Source organism: Ranitomeya variabilis, chromosome 3 (assembly GCF_051348905.1).
Source record: "Ranitomeya variabilis isolate aRanVar5 chromosome 3, aRanVar5.hap1, whole genome shotgun sequence".
NCBI classification, from domain to species: Eukaryota; Metazoa; Chordata; class Amphibia; order Anura; family Dendrobatidae; genus Ranitomeya; species Ranitomeya variabilis.
The window spans coordinates 581,804,219-581,825,684 of NC_135234.1; the positions used below are offsets into that span (position 1 = coordinate 581,804,219).

Below are 21,466 nucleotides of genomic sequence, written 5' to 3' on the forward strand. Positions count from 1 at the left end.
ATATCCATTATATTTTTTACATATTCCTCATTAATAATGTTAATAGTTTGTGTGTGCAAAATTTGGGAGCTCTAGGTGTTAAAATAAAGGTTTAAATCATGGAAAAAACTGGCATGGGCAATTTTCTCCGCCAGAGTGGGAAAGCCAGTAACTGAGGGCAAATATTAATAGCCTAGAGAGGGACCATGTTTATTGCCCCCCCTGCCCCCCTGGTGGCATAAACTCATATGAACTCTAGCATGGGAATTTTTCTGAATATTTTCTCGCTAGAGGCAGCTGCATTAGCAGGTTCCTGGTTGTAAATGTATTTAACCCCTTCAGAAGGATTCACAGCGTGGGACATGACTGTACGGCAAACAGGTATGGAATATTGTTGCTTTTTTATTTTCCTTTTTTTCAAAAGACAAGAGTCGTCAGTTGGATTGAGTATGCAATAACGATATTAAAACCCATGTGTATTTATTTCATTAAAATACTTTATTCATAATGTGTGTTTTCTTAACCCTTTATTACTATTGTATTAATAATGGATGGGTGTCTTATTGACATCTCTCCATTATTAACCTGGCTTAATGTCACCTTACATTAGCTAGTTGACATTAACCCCTTATTACCCCATATCCCACCCCTACTCGGGAGTGGGAAGAGAGAGGCTTAGTGCCAGAATAGGCGCATCTTACAGATGTGCCTATCCTGGGGTGGCTGGGGAGCAGATGTTTTTAGCCAGAGGGGGCCAATAACCATGGTCCCTCTCTAGGCTATTAATATCTGCCCTCGGTCACTGGCTTTCCTACTCTGGTGGAGAAAATTGCGCTGGAGCCCACGCCAGTTTTTTCTGTGATTCAGCCCTTTATTTTAAAACCTAGAGCTCCCAAATTTTGCACACAGACACTTCTTACATTAGTAGTGAGGAATATGTAAAAATATAATGGATGTGAAATGGTTTACTGTATGTAAACCATGTCTCATATCCTGTCGGGTTTGATAAGGAGGTAGCAAAAGCTGGCAATTGAACTACCGGCTTTTCTGCTATCTAGCTCTGTATGAAATATATATATATATATATATATATATATATATATATATATATATATATATATATACACACAGTATGTATATGTGTCTCACTGACATAGAGTGCAGACCAAAAGTTTGGACACCTCATTTAAAGATTTTTCTGTATTTTCATGACTATGAAAATTGTACATTCACATTGAAGGCATCAAAACTTTGAATTAACACATGTGGAATTATATACGTATAAAAAGTGTGAAACAACTGAAAATATGTCATACTCTAGATTCTTCAAAGTAGCCACCTTTTGCTTTGATGACTGCTTTGCACACTCTTGGCATTCTCTTGATGAGCTTCAAGAGGTAGTCACCGGGAATTGTTTTTACTTCACAGGTGTGCCCTGTCAGGTTTAATAAATGGGATTTCTTGCCTTATAAATGGTGTTGGGACCATCAGTCGTGTTGTGCAGAAGTCTGGTGGACACACAGCTGATAGTCCTACTGAATAGACTGCTAGAATTTGTATTATGGCAAGAAAAAAACAGCTAAGTAAAGAAAAACGAGTGGCCATTATTACTTTAGGAAATGAAGGTCAGTCAGTCCGAAAAATTGGGAAAACTTTAAAAGTGTCCCCAAGTGCAGTTGAAAAAACCATCAAGAGCTACAAAGAAACTGGCTCACATGAGGACCGCCCCAGGAAAGGAAGACCAGGAGTCACCTGTACTTCTGAGGATAAGTTTATCCGAGTTACCAGCCTCAGAAATCGCAGGTTAACAGCAGCTCAGATTAGAGACCAGGTCAATGCCACACAGAATTCTAGCAGCAGACACATCTCTACAACAACTGTTAAGAGGAGACTTTGTGCAGTAGGCCTTCATGGTAAAATAGCTGCTAGGAAACCACTGCTAAGGACAGGCAACAAGCAGAAGAGACTTGTTTGGGCTAAAGAACACAAAGAATGGATATTAGACAAGTGGAAATCTGTGCTTTGGTCTGATGAGTCCATATTTGAGATCTTTGGTTCCAACCACCGTGTCTTTGTGCAACGCAGAAAAGGTGAACGGATGGACTCTAAATGCCTGGTTCCCAGTGTGAAGCATGGAGGAGGTGTGATGGTGTGGTGGTGCTTTGCTGGTGACACTGTTGGGGAGTTATTAAAAATTGAAGGCATACTGAACCAGCATGGCTACAACAGCATCTTGCAGCGGCATGCTATTGGTTTGCGTTTAGTTGGTTCATCATTTATTTTTCAACAAGACAATGACCCCAAACACACCTCCAGGCTGTGTAAGGGCTATTTGACCAAGAAGGAGAGTGATGGGGTGCTATGCCAGATGACCTGGCCACCACAGTCACCAGGCCTGAACCCAATCGAGATGGTTTGGGGAGAGCTGGACCGCAGAGTCAAGGCAAAAGGGCGAACAAGTGCTAAGCATCTCTGGGAACTCCTTCAAGATTGTTGGAAGACCATTCCTGGTGACTATCTCTTGAAGCTCATCAAGAGAATGCCAAGAGTGTGCAAAGCAGTCATCAAAGCAAAAGGTGGCTCCTTTGAAGAACCTAGAATATAAGACATAATTTCAGTTGTTTCACACTTTTTTGTTAAGTATATAATTCCACATGTGTTAATTCATAGTTATGATGCCTTCAGTGTGAATACAATTTTCATTGTCATGAAAATGCAGAAAAATAGAAAAATCTTTAAATGAGAAGGTGTGTCCAAACTTTTGGTCTGTAGTGTATGTATATATATACGTATATACCATATATACTCCAGTATAAGCCGACCCGAGTATAAGCCGATCCCCCTAATTTTGCGACAAAAAACTGGGAAAACTTATTGACTTGAGTATAAGCATAGGGTGGAAAGTGCAGCAGCTACCGGTTAATGTCAATAATAAACATCAATACCAATAAAGATCAAATTGAGACATCAGTAGGTTAAGTGTTTTTGAATATCCATATTGAATCAGGAGCCTCATATAATGCTCCATGCAGTTCATTATGGCCCCATAAGATGCTCCATATTAAAATATGCCCCATATAATGCTCCATGCAGTTCTTTATGGCCCCATAGATGCTCCATATAATGATCCATGCAGTTCTTTATGGCCCCATTGATGCCCCATATTATGCTCCATGCAATTCTTTATGGCACCATAGATGCTACATATAATGCTCCATGCAATTCATTATGGCCCAATAGATGCCCCATATAATGCTCCATGCAGTTCTTTATGGCCCCATAGATGCCCCATTTAATGCTCCATGCAGTTCTTTATGGCGCCATAGATGCTCTATAAAATGCTCCATGCAGTTCATTATGGCCCCATAGATGCTCCACATAATGCTCCATGCAGTTCTTTATGGCCCCATAGATGCCCAATATAATGCTCCATGCAGTTCATTATGGCCCCATAGATGCCCCATATAATGTTCCATGCAGTTCTTTATGGCCCCATAGATGCCCCATATAATGCTCCATGCAGTTCATTATGGCCCCATAGATGCCCCATATATTGCTCCAAGCAGTTCTTTATGGCCCCATACTTGCCCCATATAATGCTCCATGCAGTTCTTTATGGCCCCATAGATGCCCCATATTATGCTCCATGCAATTCTTTATGGCACCATAGATGCTGCATGTAATGCTCCATGCAATTCATTATGGCCCCATAGATGCCCCATATAATGCTCCATGCAGTTCTTTATGGCCCCATAGATGCCCCATTTAATGCTCCATGCAGTTCTTTATGGCGCCATAGATGCTCTATAAAATGCTCCATGCAGTTCATTATGGCCCCATAGATGCTCCATATAATGCTCCATGCAATTCTTTATGGCCCCATAGATGACCCATATAATGCTCCATGCAGTTCTTTATGGCCCCATAGATGCCCCATATAATGCTCCATGCAGTTCATTATGGCCCCATACATGCCCCATATAATGCTCCATGCAGTTCATTATGGCCCCATAGATGCCCCATATAATGCTCCATGCAATTCTTTATGGCCCTGTAGATGCCCCATATAATGCCCAATGCAGTTCATTATAGCCCCATAGATGCCCTATATAATGCTCCATGCAATTTTTTATGGCCCCATAGATGCCCCATATAATGCTCCATGCAGTTCATTATGGCCCCATATATGCCCCATATAATGCTCCATGCAATTTTTTATGGCCCCATAGATGCCCCATATAATGCTTCCTGCAGTTCATTATAGCCATGTAGATGCCCTATATAATGCTCCATGCAATTCTTTATGGCCCCATGGATGCCTCATGTAATGCTCCATGCAGTTCATTATGGCCCCATAGATGCCCCATATAACACTCCATGCAGTTCATTATGGCCCCATAGATGCCCCATGTAATACTCCATGCAGTTTTTTATGGCCCCATATGTTATGGCTGGACCTGGTGGTTAGGAGCACCGGGAATGACCTGATAGTCAAAACTGCAAAATAGAGCGAGCTCTGGGAAGTGGGAGCTCTGCTGACCGCAGCCCTAATCTATTATCACACACACTAGAATTAACCGTGGATCGTACCTGACTCTGCCTAGACGACTCTTCACAGCCTGAGAGGTAACTTCCCCTAAAGAGAAATATAGCCTCACCTTGCCTCAGAGAAATTCCCCAAAGGAAAAGAGCAACCCCCCACATATATTGACTGTGAGTTAAGAGGAAGGCACAAACATAGGAATGAGACAGGTTTCAGCAAAGGAGGCCCGACTTACTTAATAGACAGAAGATAGATAAAGGGATCTTTGCGGTCAGCACAAAAAACTACAAAAAGCCACGCAGAGTGAGCAAGAAACCTCCCGCGCCGACTCACGGCACGGTAGGTGCCACTCTGCAAGCCAGAGCTTCCAGCTAGCGAGACAATATCATGATAGCCAGCTGGACAAAACTTAGCAGGTACTCAGAAATATATTCAGCACACAAATGAACAACAAATGAGCTTAACAGGGACTTAGCTTCTGCTGAAGTAGACAGGTCATCAGGAGATCCAAGTGAGATCTGAACCAGTACAGATACATTGACAACTGGCATCAGGTAACGATCTGAGCAGAGTTAAATAGAGGAACCAGCCCAGTCTTAAACGATGCAGCTGAGGAAGCCACCTCCAGACCAGCAGCTCCACTTTCAGCCACCAGAGGGAACCCACGGACAGAACTCACAGAAATACCATTCCTGACCACAGGAGGGAGTTCCAAAACAGAGTTCACAACAGTACCCCCCCCTAGAGGAGGGGTCACCGAACCCTCACCAGAACCCCCCCGGCCGATTAGGATGAGCCAAATGAAAGGCACAAACCAAATCGGCAGCATGGACATCGGAGGCAAGAACCCAGGAATTATCTTCCTGACCATAGCCCTTCCATTTGACCAGATACTGAAGTTTCCATCTCGAGATACGAGAATCTAAAATCTTCTCCACCACATACTCCAATTCTCCCTCGACCAACACCGGAGCAGGAGGGTAAACGGAAGGAACCATAGGCGCCACATATCTCTGCAACAACGACCTATGGAACACATTATGGATGGCAAAAGAAGCTGGAAGGTCCAAACGAAATGACACAGGATTGAGGATTTCAGAAATCTTATAAGGCCCAATAAAACGAGGCTTAAACTTAGGAGAAGAAACCTTCATAGGAACATAACGAGATGACAGCCAAACCAGATCCCCAACACGAAGTCGAGGACCAACACGGCGACGGCGGTTAGCGAAACGTTGAGCCTTCTCCTGTGACAATGCCAAATTGTCCACTACATGAGTCCAAATTTGCTGCAACCTGTCCACCACAGAATCCACACCAGGACAGTCCGAAGGCTCAACCTGCCCTGAAGAAAAACGAGGATGAAAACCAGAATTACAATAAAAAGGTGAAACCAAAGTAGCCGAACTGGCCCGATTATTAAGGGCGAACTCAGCCAATGGCAAGAAGGTCACCCAATCATCCTGATCAGCAGAAACAAAGCATCTCAGATAGGTCTCCAAAGTCTGATTGGTTCGCTCAGTTTGGCCATTTGTCTGAGGATGGAAAGCAGAAGAAAAAGACAAATCAATGCCCATCTTAGCACAAAAGGACCGCCAAAACTTCGAAACAAACTGGGAACCTCTGTCCGACACAATGTTCTCCGGAATGCCATGCAAACGAACCACATGCTGGAAAAACAACGGAACCAAATCAGAGGATGAAGGCAACTTAGGCAAGGGTACCAAATGGACCATCTTAGAGAAGCAATCACAAACCACCCAGATGACCGACATCCTTTGAGAGACAGGGAGATCTGACATAAAATCCATGGAAATATGCGTCCAGGGCCTCTTCGGGACCGGCAAGGGCAAAAGTAACCCACTGGCACAAGAACAGCAGGGCTTCGCCCGAGCACAAGTCCCACAGGACTGCACAAAAGCACGCACATCCCGGGACAAGGAAGGCCACCAAAAGGACCTAGCCACCAAATCTCTGGTACCAAAAATTCCAGGATGACCAGCCAACACCGAACAATGAACCTCCGAGATAACCCTACTAGTCCATCTATCAGGGACAAACAGTCTCTCTCCAGGACAGCGGTCAGGTCTATCTGCCTGAAACTCCTGCAGAACCCGCTGCAAATCAGGGGAGATGGCAGACAAAATCACCCCCTCTTTGAGAATACCAGCCGGCTCAGAAACTCCCGGAGAATCAGGCACAAAACTCCTTGAAAGGGCATCAGCCTTCACATTCTTAGAACCCGGAAGGTATGAAACCACGAAATCTAAACGGGAGAAAAACAGTGACCATCGAGACTGTCTAGGGTTCAACCGCTTGGCAGACAAGAGATAAGTCAAATTCTTGTGATCCGTCAAGACCACCTCGCGATGCTTGGCGCCCTCAAGCCAATGTCACCACTCCTCGAATGCCCACTTCATGGCCAACAACTCCCGATTGCCAACATCATAATTACACTCAGCAGGCAAAAACTTTCTAGAAAAGAAAGCACATGGCTTCATCACAGAGCCATCAGAACTTCTCTGAGACAAAACAGCCCCTGCTCCAATCTCAGAAGCATCAACCTCGACCTGAAAAGGGAGCGAAACATCTGGCTGACACAACACAGGAGCCGAAGAAAAACGACGTTTCAGCTCCTGAAACGCCGCAATGGCCGCAGAGGACCAATTCACCACATCCGCACCTTTCTTGGTCAAATCAGTCAGTGGTTTGACAACACTAGAAAAATTAGCGATAAAGCGACGGTAAAAATTCGCAAAGCCCAGAAATTTCTGAAGGCTCTTTACAGATGTAGGCTGAGTCCAATCATAAATGGCCTGGACTTTAACTGGATCCATCTCAATAGCAGAAGGGGAAAAAATGGAGCCCAAAAAGGAAACCTTCTGAACTCCGAGGAGACATTTAGACCCCTTCACAAACAAGGAATTAGCACGAAGGACCTGGAATACCATTCTGACCTGTTTCACATGAGACTCCCAATCATCTGAAAAGACCAAAACATCATCCAAATATACAATCATGAATCTATCCAGATACTTTCGGAAGATGTCATGCATAAAGGACTGGAATACAGATGGCGCATTAGAAAGCCCTAATGGCATCACCAGATACTCAAAATGGCCCTCGGGCATATTAAATGCGGTTTTCCATTCATCGCCCTGCTTAATACGCACAAGATTATACGCTCCTCGAAGATCTATCTTGGTAAACCAACTAGCCCCCTTAATCCGAGCAAACAAATCAGACAATAGAGGCAGAGGGTACTGAAATTTGACCGTGATTTTATTAAGAAGGCGGTAATCTATACAAGGTCTCAGAGAACCATCCTTCTTGGCCACAAAAAAGAACCCTGCTCCCAACGGTGACGACGACGGGCGAATATGCCCTTTCTCCAAGGACTCCTTTATATAGCTCCGCATAGCGGCGTGTTCTGGCACAGATAAATTGAAAAGTCGGCCTTTAGGAAACTTACTACCAGGAATCAAATTAATAGCTCAATCACAATCCCTATGAGGAGGCAGGGCACTGGGCTTGGGCTCATCAAATACATCCTGGTAATCCGACAAAAACTCAGGTACTTCAGAAGGAGTGGAAGAAGAAATTGACAACGCTGGAACATCACCATGGGCCCCTTGACAACCCCAACTGGACACAGACATAGATTTCCAGTCCAATACTGGATTATGGACCTGTAGCCATGGCAAACCCAACACGACCACATCATGCAAATTATGCAACACCAAAAAGCGAATATCTTCCCGATGTGCAGGAGCCATGCACATGGTCAACTGGGTCCAGTACTGAGGCTTATTCTTGGCCAAAGGCGTAGCATCAATTCCCCTTAATGGAATAGGATGCTGCAAGGGCTCCAAGAAAAAACCACAGCGCCTGGCATACTCTAAGTCCATCAAATTCAGGGCTGCGCCTGAATCCACAAACGCCATAACAGAGTAGGATGACAAAGAGCAAATCAAAGTAACGGACAAAAGAAATTTAGGCTGTATAGTACCAATGGTGACAGACCTAGCGGACCGCTTAGTGCGCTTAGGACAATCAGATATAGCATGAGTGGAGTCACCACAGTAAAAACACAGCCCATTCTGACGTCTGTGCTCTTGCCGTTCAGTTCTGGTCAAAGTCCTATCACATTGCATAGGCTCAGGCCTCTGCTCAGAGGACACCGCCATATGGTGCACAACTTTCCGCTCCCGCAAAGGCCGATTGATCTGAATAGCCAAGGACACTGATTCATTCAGACCAGCAGGCGTGGGGAACCCCACCATAACATCCTTAAGGCCCTCAGAAAGACCCTTTCTGAAAATCGCTGCCAGAGCACACTCATTCCATTGAGTAAGCACAGACCACTTTCTAAACTTCTGACAATACATTTCAGCATCATACTGACCCTGACATAGAGCCAGCAAGATTTTCTCTGCCTGATCCACAGAATTTGGTTCGTCATAGAGCAATCCAAGCACCAGAAAAAACGCATCTACATTAAGCAATGCAGGATCTCCTGGCGCAAGGGAGAATGCCCAGTCTTGAGGGTCACCACGCAACAAAGAAATAATGATTTTTACTTGCTGACTAGGGTCACCAGAGGAGCGAGGTTTCAGGGCAAGAAACAGTTTACAATTATTCTTGAAATTCAGAAACTTTGATCTATCCCCAGAAAACAAATCAGGAATTGGGATTCTAGGCTCTAACATAGGATTCCGAACTATATAATCTTGAATGCCTTGTACCCTTGCAGTGTGATTATCCACACAAGAGGACAGACCTTGAATGTCCATATCTACACCTGAGTCCTGAACCACCCAGAGGTTTAGGGGAAAAAAAGACTAAACACACTGCAGAGAAAAAAAAATGGTCTCAGAACTTCTCTTATCCCTCTATTGAGATGCATTAACACTTTGGGGCCAGTTGTACTGTTATGGCTGGACCTGGTGGTTAGGAGCACCGGGAATGACCTGATAGTCAAAACTGCAAAATAGAGCGAGCTCTGGGAAGTGGGAGCTCTGCTGACCGCAGCCCTAATCTATTATCACACACACTAGAATTAGCCGTGGATCGTACCTGACTCTGCCTAGACGACTCTTCACAGCCTGAGAGGTAACTTCCCCTAAAGAGAAATATAGCCTCACCTTGCCTCAGAGAAATTCCCCAAAGGAAAAGAGCAGCCCCCCACATATATTGACTGTGAGTTAAGAGGAAGGCACAAACATAGGAATGAGACAGGTTTCAGCAAAGGAGGCCCGACTTACTAAATAGACAGAAGATAGATAAAGGGATCTTTGCGGTCAGCACAAAAAACTACAAAAAGCCACGCAGAGTGAGCAAGAAACCTCCCGCGCCGACTCACGGCGCGGTAGGTGCCACTCTGCAAGCCAGAGCTTCCAGCTAGCGAGACAATATCATGATAGCCAGCTGGACAAAACTTAGCAGGTACTCAGAAATATATTCAGCACACAAATGAACAACAAATGAGCTTAACAGGGACTTAGCTTCTGCTGAAGTAGACAGGTCATCAGGAGATCCAAGTGAGATCTGAACCAGTACAGATACATTGACAACTGGCATCAGGTAACGATCTGAGCAGAGTTAAATAGAGGAACAAGCCCAGTCTTAAACGATGCAGCTGAGGAAGCCACCTCCAGACCAGCAGCTCCACTTTCAGCCACCAGAGGGAACCCACAGACAGAACTCACAGAAATACCATTCCTGACCACAGGAGGGAGTTCCAGAACAGAGTTCACAACACCCATAGATGCCCCATATAATGCTCCATGCATTTCTTTATGGCCCTATAGATGTCCCATATGATGCTCCATGCAGTTCATTATGGCCCAATAGATGCTCTATGTAACATTGTGCCACAAGTAATGCTGCTGCTGCACTAAAAAAAATTAAATGACTAATACTTCATCGCGCCCTCTGACCTGAAGAGTCAATGCAGATGACGTGGAAGATGGAGCATCGGTGGAACGAGGGAAGGTGAATATGAAATACTCACCTGCTCATGGCGCTCCTGACGCAGTCCCTGCATGTCCCACGGTCTCCGGGCGTGGCAGCTTCTTCCTGTAGTGAGCGGTCACATGGTACCGCTCATTACCGTAATGAATATGTGGCTACACCCCTATGGGAGTGGAGTCCATACTCATTACTTTAATGACCGGTACCACGTGACCGCTAAACAGGGGAAGAAGCTGCCGCACCCGAAGACCATGGGATATGCAGGGACCACGTCAGGAGTGCCAGGAGCAGGTGAGTATTTGACAGTCGTCACTCCCCCTCACCCACCGACCATGACTCGATTATAAGCCGAGAGGGGCACTTTCAGCCCATTTTTTTGTGCTGAAAATCTCGGCTTATACTTGAGTATATACGGTATATATATATAGACTGCATATATGTTTTCACGAAGATTTGATCCCATGGTTCCATTCTATGTCCATTTTGTAAGCCAGCGAGAAAATTTTTCCATACGGATGCCATACGGATGACACACGGATAATTTTGGGAGAAAAAATTGGATCCTGGCATTGAATGCAGATCACTGTTCAGGAACATTTCTGCATATTTCAGCCATAAAAAATGGACTGTATATTGATACGCTAGGTCGGACCCCAGTCTAACTCTGAAATACTACAATAACACCTAGCTAAGCAAAAAAAAAATTCTGAACATTTTTCTGCAGAAAATTAAATCAGATTGTGGCAGGGTCATCAGTCTGCATTACTACAACTTTGACCTCTTTGACCTGTAATAAATGTCAATATAACATTCAACAATATTCAGGTTGTAGTCTTGTAAAAAGTTAACAATTAGAACATTACAAGAAAGTGTTTGTTCACACTGTCTTTTTTGACTGTCAAAAGTGTTTATTTTCAAGCAGAACTAGCCTTAGAAAACTCCTTTCTCTGGAGATTTCTAAACTTGAAGTTAATTTTGCCACCTTTTTTGTAGTTTTCTGTGTGTCCTCACCCCACCCCTCATAGTGTAATTTTTCCCTCCATTAAGGAGTGAAGAAAATGGTTGTATTTTTGATGCAAAAATGCTAAGAAAATGGACACAAAAATGAACATTTTTCTTCGTCATCTTTTTAGCTTTCTAATTGACAGGGAGTAGATAGTGGTTGTATGGGGATTACAGAGGAGGAAGGTTAAAAGTCCTGCTATAGAAGTTGAGGTATTTGTAGTTTGAGGGTTTATTTAATAGAGATACATATTGATTTATGTAGGTGTGAATGTTATTTATTATTTTCCTTGTTTTATGAGAATTGAGGTTCAGTTAATTTGGGTGATGAGTAGTGTTGAGCATTCCGATGCTGCAAGTATCGGGTATCGGCCGATACTTGCTGTATCGGAATTCCGATACCGGGATTCCGATACTCTTGTGGTATCGGGTATCGGGTATCGGAACAACATTTTATTTTAATTCTCTCTTTTACACATTTTAACATTGTTAAAATGTGTAAAAGAGAGAATTAAAATAAAAAATATCGCTATACTCACCTGTCCGACGCAGCCGGGACCTCAGCGCAGGAACCGGCAGCGTTGTTTGTTTAAAATTCCCGCTTTTACATGGTTACGCGAACTCCCGGCTTGTGATTGGTCAGGGCGCCCATGTTGCCGGGCCGCGGACCAATCACAGCAAGCCGTGACGAAAATACGTCACGGCTTGCTGTGATTGGTCCGCGTCCCGGCAACATGGCCGCCATTAACCAATCACAAGCCGTGACGTCACGGGAGGCTGGACTTGCGCGCTTTTGAAAAAGCGCGCGTGTCCAGCCTCCAGTGACGTCCCGGCTTATGATTGGTTGCGCCGCGATCAACCAATCACAAGCCGGGAGGCTGGACACGCGCGCAATTTTAAAATGCGCGCTTGTCCTGCCTCCCGTGACGTCACGGCTTGTGATTGGTTAATGGCGGCCATGTTGCCGGGCCGCGGACCAATCACAGCAAGCCGTGACGTATTTTCGTCACGGCTTGCTATGATTGGTCCGCGTCCCGGCAACATGGCGCCGTGACCAATCATAAGCCGGGACGTCACTGGAGGCTGGACACGCGCGCTTTTTCAAAAGCGCGCAAGTCCAGCCTCCCGTGACGTCACGGCTTGTGATTGGTTAATGGCGGCCATGTTGCCGGGACGCGGACCAATCACAGCAAGCCGTGACGTATTTTCGTCACGGCTTGCTGTGATTGGTCCGCGGCCCGGCAACATGGGCGCCCTGACCAATCACAAGCCGGGAGTTCGCGTAACCATGTAAAAGCGGGAATTTTAAACAAACAACGCTGCCGGTTCCTGCGCTGAGGTCCCGGCTGCGTCGGAGAGGTAAAGTATAGCGATATTTTTTATTTTAATTCTTTCTTTTACACATTTATATGGTTCCCAGGGCCTGAAGGAGAGTTTCCTCTCCTTCAGACCCTGGGAACCATCAGGAATACCGTCCGATACTTGAGTCCCATTGACTTGTATTGGTATCGGGTATCGGTATCGGATTGGATCCGATACTTTGCCGGTATCGGCCGATACTTTCCGATACCGATACTTTCAAGTATCGGACGGTATCGCTCAACACTAGTGATGAGTTATAATGTTGATTCAAATGAACATTAGTTTTAAATATGTTTAACTTGCCCCAGTGTTCGGGGGCTTTGGTATTTCTGTCACAAGCCAATTTTTATTATTATCATTTATTTATATAGCACCATTAATTCCATAGTGCTGTACATGAGTAGGGGTTACATACAAAGTTATAGATATCGATTACAGTAAACAAATTTATGATGACAGACTGGTACAGAAGGGAGAGGACCCTGTCCTTGTGAACTTACCGAAGGTCGGGGTGCAGAAGCTCTGTTGGTGGTGAGGCGGCAGCTCGGGTGGTGGTGAAGTGGCAGTGGCTGTAAGCTTTCCTGAAGAGATGGGTTTTCAGGTTCCATCTGAAGGATCCGAGGGTGGTGGATAATTGGACGTGTAGAGGTGTGGAATTCCAGAGGATGTGGGATATTCGTGAGAAATCTTGGAGGCAGTTGGATGAGGAACGAATAAGTGTGGAGGAGAGTAGGAGGTCTTGGGAGGATTAAAGATTATGTGAGGGAAGATATTGAGAGATTAGTTCAGAGATATAGGAAGGCGACAGGTTGTGGATGGCTTTGTTGGACAGTGTTAGCAGTTTGAACTCGATTCATTGGGGAATTGGGAGCTAGTGGAGGGATTTGCAGAGGAGAGCCAATCAAATCTTTTCTAATGTATTTATAAGATTCAGCTCTTTAGGTCATTCTAATATAAAAAGGTCATCTGTAACTTTACAATGTCTTACAATAATGATTTTGGTGGCATTGATAACATGAGAGATTATTTGTAGTTTATTTATGAATTGGTATTTGTAGGTTATGTAAGATTATACTTAGGGTGAAAGCTATTTTAATTTTAAAGATCTTTTCTATCTCCTACTTTATTTTTTTTCAGAATGGTTTGATTTTTAGGTAATGGAACCAAATATGTGAAGAGTTGTGTAGGACTTGATTACATCTCCAGCTCCTTATCTAGAGAAGTAGGAGTTAACAAATTTTGTGAAGAATCTGGGGTTTTGTATCATCTAAAATTAATTTTAAAATTAACTTCTTTATCTGTTGTTTTTCAAAAAGATGGATTTAATTGAGTTTGGGGTAAAGCAAGTATTTATTTCTATTTCCTATTTTTTAATGTAAGAAGGTACCATATTTTCTGACTTTAAGAAGTACTTTTTTCTTTGAGAGGAAAATGTGGTGCATCCTATAGTCAAAATGTAGCTTACTGAGGTGGGGGACGCAGTAGACCGGGGCCACAGGAAGCAGTAGTGCGATGCTGCGGGCCCTTGGCTGTAAGGGGGTGGTGACCCTGCAGTGTGAAGCAGGAGACATTGATTTCCCAGCAGTGGGCTTCGGGAAAATGTAAGTGGTGCGAAATCCCCGCAGCGTACATTGTCTTGCGGAGTTGAGCTTCAGGAAAATGGTCGCTGTTGTCAGCGCATGCTATGATTTGGATCTCGGCTCATTAGCTAGACAAGATCTCAATCTGCACATGAGCCACCTCCATGCAGGCTTTCACTCTATGCTGCTAAGTATAGAAAGCGGTGAGCTTACTAGTGGAAGCTGCCTGAAGAATGAGAATATAACTTCTTTTTTCTGCTTTAGTGTTTCCAAACCCTACTGCTCTTTAAAGAAGTGATATAAGGCAGAACATATGCACAATAATGTCATTTTGATATTACTGTGTATTATGTTCATTTTATGGGGCACTGTTGCTGTGATTTTTCCACCCAGAATCTGCCTGAAAATGTGCACATACCCTTAGACTTCACATTGACACCTCTTACTGATAAATTATTTTGAAACATGAGTTTGTATCAAAGCCTTAAATCTTCTGTAGTGAGGTCTTGCAAAAACAGAAGGATAATACAAAATCTTCTGAGCATACTTTAGAGCTAAGGCTAGGGTCACATTGCGTTATGTGACCGCGTTTAACGGACTACGTTACACCGCGGCATAACGCGGTGTTAACGTAGTCCGTTAACGCCGCCATAGCCTGTAATGGTGAGCGCATCGCTAGCGCACGCCCACATTGGGCGGGCGCTAGCGATGTCGCGTCATTTGAGTGACGGACCTCGGATGCTGCTTGCAGCGTCCGCGGCGCGCCCGAGGTCCGTTCCTCGCTAGTGCAGATCGGGGATCTGTGCTAGCGGGGACGCCGAACGCGGACCCTAGAGAAGCATTGCGTTAGCGCAATTCGCTAGCGCTATGCGCTTAATGGATTGCCCTAACGCAATGTGAACCTAGCCTTACAGAGATGTTTTAACTTTTTGCACATACCATCTCTACTAAACCTCTATTAAATACTATTTAATTTAAACCGTGTATAAGAAGATGTTTTCATAGAATGATTAGTGGTAAAAATATGGCAACTTTCTCTGCCACATAAAGTAATGTTTACACTAAGTATTTTGAGAAGTTCAAAAAACCATACGCCTTTTCATGCAGAAACTCTTGTTTTGGGGAGTTTTGAAATTAGTTTTTATTTTCCTGAAATGTTTCCTGAAGCGGTTTTAAATCAATTTTCAAGGTTTTTTTTTACCGATGTGTCCTTGGAAGCCTTCTGATTGTACAATGACTAGTTTGGAGATGTTGTCTTTAGAATCAGCTTTTTTTCTAGTAAAAACTTACTGAAACATCTCCAAATTCTCCTAAAAATTCAAAACTCAGCAACTTACAAATTTTGCTCAGTTTTTGCTTTCAAAACTCCTCAAATAAGCTTCTTGTGCTCATAGCCTTTGAAGTTGCATGCACTTTCTTTTTTCACCCAGGAGTTTTTCAAAAAACATTTTCAGAAAAAAAGCTAAATCAACTCCTCATATAAATAGCAAAAATGGATTTGGCACAGAAATGTATTAGAAGAGTTTTCCAAGAATTTTTGTAACAGTTTTGAGGAGGAATTCAGAAAGTTTCCCCTAAAAAAATGTCTTGACTAAAAAAACCTAGTGTAAACATAGTCTAATTGATTCAGCATAGGCTGATACGAGCACATATTTGGACCTTGCAAACAGGACAATTTAGCTGCACATTAGACAATCCAGTCTCAAATTGAAGCCTCCTTAATAATCAGGTAATCATCACAGGTCTGGTTGCCTACATCAACAATGATCAGTGGATATAATAAAGCACCTCTTTAAATAACTGAAAAATTACAACAGGCAATATCAGTTTACCATTGTCTTTATAATCACTTTTTTGTCACATTCATTTCACATTGCTCTCTCAACAATTTCACTTGTTGACATCAAAACTTAAAAAAACAAAAGTTCAAATCCAATTAATACAAATATATTTTTTACTTAAGAAATTTTAAAGAAAATTTCAATAATTATTTTTAACAGTATTAATAATTTTTTGTTCTTCAAACATGTCAAGTCAAAATAGCCTCTGTTCTATATAAATCCCTCTGTATATTGGTGAGATGTTATGTTTCTTTACAAAACAAAATATTTTTTAGTTTAACGGTAAAAGGTGAACTTTGAAATATCATATGCTTCTTCGGAGCTAATATTTGAAAACCACTCCATTAAAGATACTTGATTATAAATCAATAAATAAAAACACAATTAACACAGTTTTGTGTATCCTAGCGCTATTCAGCATTTCAGCAGCAGGGCAGAAATTCAATTCTGGTTGGGTGACTTGTAGATTTGAGCATCTTATATGCCTTGGAAACTTATCTGTAAACCCAACCGTATCAGGTTAGCATAACCTTTATAAAAATGTAATTTAAAAACGGTTAAAATCCTATTGCACTTTATCTGCTCCCTAGCTCCTGTATATTTAATGTGTGCACAGGAAACCCGTTTATGGAGAATGTAGCACCAAAGCATTGGCTTAGAATTAATGCAGTTAACAAGCATCCCAGGAGGGAATGCAGTGCATGAAAACTAGTAACATAGTTTTAAAGGGATTGCCCTTAGGATAATATTAGATTGATGGGGGTCCAACTCCTGGACCACAAACAGTATACTGTTAGTAGATGATTGGAAATAAATGTGCAAAGCCAGCCCACCACAACTTTCTAAATTGTATAGCAGGTTTCTCTGTTACTTTTGCTCAGCAAATTGCAGCTTAGCTGCAGTATCCCAGAATGGTCAATAAACAGTGCATGTGGTGATCTGGCTCCATATATTGAATTTTTTCAGGCCAATACAGGAACAGGAAATAGCTAATCTTTAAGGTGTCAGATGCCCGGCTCCTAGTAATCTGATCTTGACCACCAATCTTAAAGATAGGCCATTAATATTACAGCCCTGAACAACCACTCTAATGCTGGGTAGAGCATTGGAATGTTGTCATGATCCAGGACGATGTTGTTCCTTTTCAATCCTGGTCAGTCTAGGGTTAATTTAATTAGCCTCTTTCTGATTCAGGGGTAGCTATTTAGTGATGGTACTTCCTGGGTTCGGTGTTGGTGATACTTCCGTTCACTAGGCTTGAGCAGCTGACCCAGTTTACTCTGCTATAATCGTTGTTCCTCTGTATGTGTGATCGTTATTGTGTATGACTGGTTTGTTCCCTAACTTGTGCTTCCGTCTTCCATTTTGGTACTGTTCAGTCCTCTCTGGTTTCCTGACCCCTCGGCTCGTCCCTGACTATGCTCCCATCTGGCTTCTGACCCCTGGCTCATCTCTGACCATGCTCATGTCTTGTCCCCCGGATTTCATGTTCCTGTTTGGCGTTTTACCCTCTGGCTCATCTCAGACAGCGTTCTGTTCTCTCCCTCTCTGTACTGCCCTCCTGGTTGATTGTTGGCTCTACCTCCATCATCTCTCCTGACACCGCGCTCCCAGCCAGGTCTCGGGTCCCGCTCACATTTCACTTTGAGACTTCAGCCCTGTGAAATCAGCAACTTGTCAGTACAGATGCATAGTAGAATGCTGCTCCAACAAACTTGTTAGGGGAAAGACCCAACAACCAAGAAGACCCCTACTGTCAGATTCAAAAGGTAGAAATATGTACACAGAAACGGTGTAGATCCAGCTCCAGGATAAAAATGCAAAATTTTATTTAAACATTTAAAATGCTGCTAGAACATGACCAAGACAAAAAAGAAGAAAGATTGGACTAAAATAGGCTCGCACAACCTAATTGTATGCAAAAATATGAAAACCATTTATTTGAACACCACAACAAACAATATAAAAACATTTAAAAATGCACATACTGTATAAGCACACAACACCCCAATTTAACTCAGTATGTATAATAACAATATACTGATAAACTCAGCTAGACCAGCATATAAATCCCCATATCAGGGTCAGGACCCAATATAATAAGCAAAATATTAGTGGAAAAAGTCCACAATAATATGTAGTGGATCCCACTATTCTATGGCAAGAGGTGAATGAACCCGCAAGTAGCCAGAGTAATACTGCTAGATATGTAGAAAGGACCGCATGATGTCATATCTAGTCCATTGAGGTAGAACGCAACTTAAAGCTACAGAGAAGTAGGGTTATGAAAGTCACCTAGATCCTACATGCCAGGGATGGTCAGCTGAGAATAAGAATGGGGTGTAAGAAACCAGCCCCACGCGTATCGCCGCCGCAGCGGCTTCGTCAGGGGAAGTAGGTTTGTGTGGTGAACTACTAGCATTATATAATGTAAACCTAATTACCTAAATTGCCTGTTGCTGAGTTACGTTGGAGCAGAAACACGTGAACCGCAATGCGACCGCCGACCGGAAATGTGAGGGAGCTGGGCGGAAGTGAAGGAGATCTCCATGGAGAAGAAGCTGCACATGCGCACACACGGCTCAGGTAATGAGCCATGTTGCGCAAGCGCTGGGTAAGAGAAGCAAATTAGATGGAGGAGATGGGAAACTAAATATGAAGTGGCACACAATGCAGCTACCGCAGAAGCAAAAACAACAGAAAGAACTCCCAAGAGAGCCGAAGAACGTAGGACAACCTATAGGACCCAGGAAAAAAGGTGTGTGGTTAATACGACAACACAAACATGCACAGATAAATATACAAAACATGTGTCATATAAATGTGAATAATAAAAATATACAAATACGTATACAGGAGAAACAATATAGAAGGCCCCTGGTATATATTATAAGACTAACCACATGAACAATACATTCACCCCTTTATATTTATGTATAGTTAAATTCAAAATGCCAGGTATGCAAAAAAAGCACATCAAGGTGCCCGGCCCACTGGTGGTGGTACATATCTAGTACGTTTCTTGTATGTCCAAGAACTGTGCCTGATGGTGTCCATAAGAAACAAAATCCAAAAGAAAAATCCATTCTTCATAGACTGAATAAAAGTCCATTTTCGGTTCCGTAGGTTCTGCTTGAAGATGAATATCAATAGGGACACAACCCATAGTCACATACTAGCAAGTAATAGGCCCATAGATGTCGAGAAACGCTGAGCCCCAAGTTGCTAGGGACGATCAAGGAAAACCATAATATCCGAAGGTCATGTACAGGAGAGCATGTGACTCCACACGTATCCAAATGCAGATCCAAATAGGCAGATGTATCTGTCAGAGGAGGCTAAAGGGAGAGAACAAGAACAAATAGCATTAGTGCGAGATAAATGAGGCCCTAGATGTAGATAAGGGATTCAATTGCCGAGAAACCCCGTGAAGAGGAGTTCTTCCTTGAGGCCAGAGGGGGCCACGAATTGTAGCTCAAAAATCCATCTGGACTCCAATTGTAAAAGGAGTTTACGACTGTCTCCTCCTCTCTCATTGGGGGCAAATTTTTGTAAGCCCACCATCCTAACATTAGCAGAAACACCCCGATGTTGATTTAGGAAATGCTCGGCCACTGGGGTAAGTGTTCTACCCTTCTTAAGGTCTGCGGCAGCTAGATGTATCGTAGAAATGTGCTTTTGAGTCCGCTTTCGCAATTCCTACGAGGTTTGCCCCATGTACACCCTTTTACATGGGCAAATAAGGGCATAGACTACGTCTCTGGACCTACAGTTAATGTATGCCTTTAAGGGATGTCTACTAGACAATGTAGGATGGACGAACAGGTCACGAGTTGGAACCATGTGGGGGCAGACATTGCAACCCCCACATGGAAAAGAGCCCCTCAAAATGATACCTCTGTTTAGTCTCACCGTAGACCTTTTAAAGTGGCTCCTTGTGAGTATATCCCTCAAGTTTGGTGCCCACCTGGCTGTTATAAGCGGTCTCTCACTCGTGACTTCCATAGATTGGTGGTCTGCTCTCAGAATGGGCCAATGCTTTGAAAAAATATCACTGACCTGCTTCCAGCTGTTGTTGAAATCGGTAATGAATCTGGTCTGCGTCTCCTGGCCTCGTCTTCCAGATGATAAAAGGGACTTTTGGTCATGTCTTCTCGCTCTTTGGTAGGCTGTGGAAATGATGCATCTGGGGTAACCCCTATCCCTAAAACGGGAAGACAAATCCCGAGCCTGAGTTGAGAAATCAGAATCACGGGTACAGTTACGTCTTACACACAAAAACTGCCCAGTAGGCACACCCACCTTGGTGTGCCAAGGATGAAAACTGGAGAATTCCAGAAGCGCATTAGTCGCCGTGGGTTTGCGAAATAAATTTGTCGCCAGGCCATTCTCGTAAGGAAAGATTTTTAAATCCAAAAATGTGATTTCTCTGTCAGAGATAGTATAGGTAAGGAAAATATTAAAGGGGTTAGAATTTAGAACCTTAAAAAATTCTATACATTCCCCCTCTGTACCTTTCCAAAGAATGAAGACATCGTCTATAAAGTGAAACCAGGCGTGTACTTGGGCTGCGAAGGAGGGTAAAGGATAGACAAATTTCTCCTCCCACCAGCCTAAAAAGGTATTAGCATAGGCTGGTGCACACTTCGCACCCATCGCCACGCCTGATCGCTGTAGATAATAGACCCTGTCAAAAAGGAAGAAGTTATGGTGGAGGACAAATGTCAAAAGGTCAAGTAAAAAGGAATCATGTCCCCTATTTGTGGAACTATTATTGTCCAAGAAATAAGCCACCGCCTCTATACCCTCTGTGTGCCCAATATTGGAGTATAGGGACTCAACATCACATGTTATTAGCAGGAAATCCTCTGGGAGTTTAATCTGATCACAAAGCTCAATAAAATGTGAGGAGTCCCGGACATATGAAGGTAGGGAAGAGGCAATAGGTTGAAGGAAAAAATCCAGGTACTCACCCGCCTTTTCACACATGCTGCCGACACTTGAGACAATCGGTCTACCAGGAGGTGTTATACTGTTTTTGTGGATCTTCGGCAACATGTAAAAAGTTGCAGTCACTGGATTTGCCACCCACAAATACTGTTTCTCTTGTGGGGTGATAATGGCAAGCAGAGAAGTCGGTCATATTTAGAGAGGAATACGGATGTAGGGTCGGAAGGAAGCTTTTG

At 43.3% G+C, this 21,466-nt stretch overlaps 1 protein-coding gene across 1 annotated transcript; it reads right to left on the minus strand.

The window, feature by feature from the left end:
• Window positions 1-19,269: 19,269 nt before the first annotated feature.
• LOC143818406 (uncharacterized) lies at window positions 19,270-20,710 on the minus strand. Its single transcript, XM_077299724.1, has 3 exons — window positions 20,583-20,710; window positions 20,340-20,484; window positions 19,270-19,618 (listed from the first exon to the last, which is right to left on the minus strand). The coding sequence occupies exons 1-3, from the start codon at window positions 20,666-20,668 to the stop codon at window positions 19,427-19,429; spliced, it is 423 nt and encodes a 140-aa protein (XP_077155839.1). The 5' UTR covers window positions 20,669-20,710; the 3' UTR covers window positions 19,270-19,426.
• Window positions 20,711-21,466: the final 756 nt, after the last annotated feature.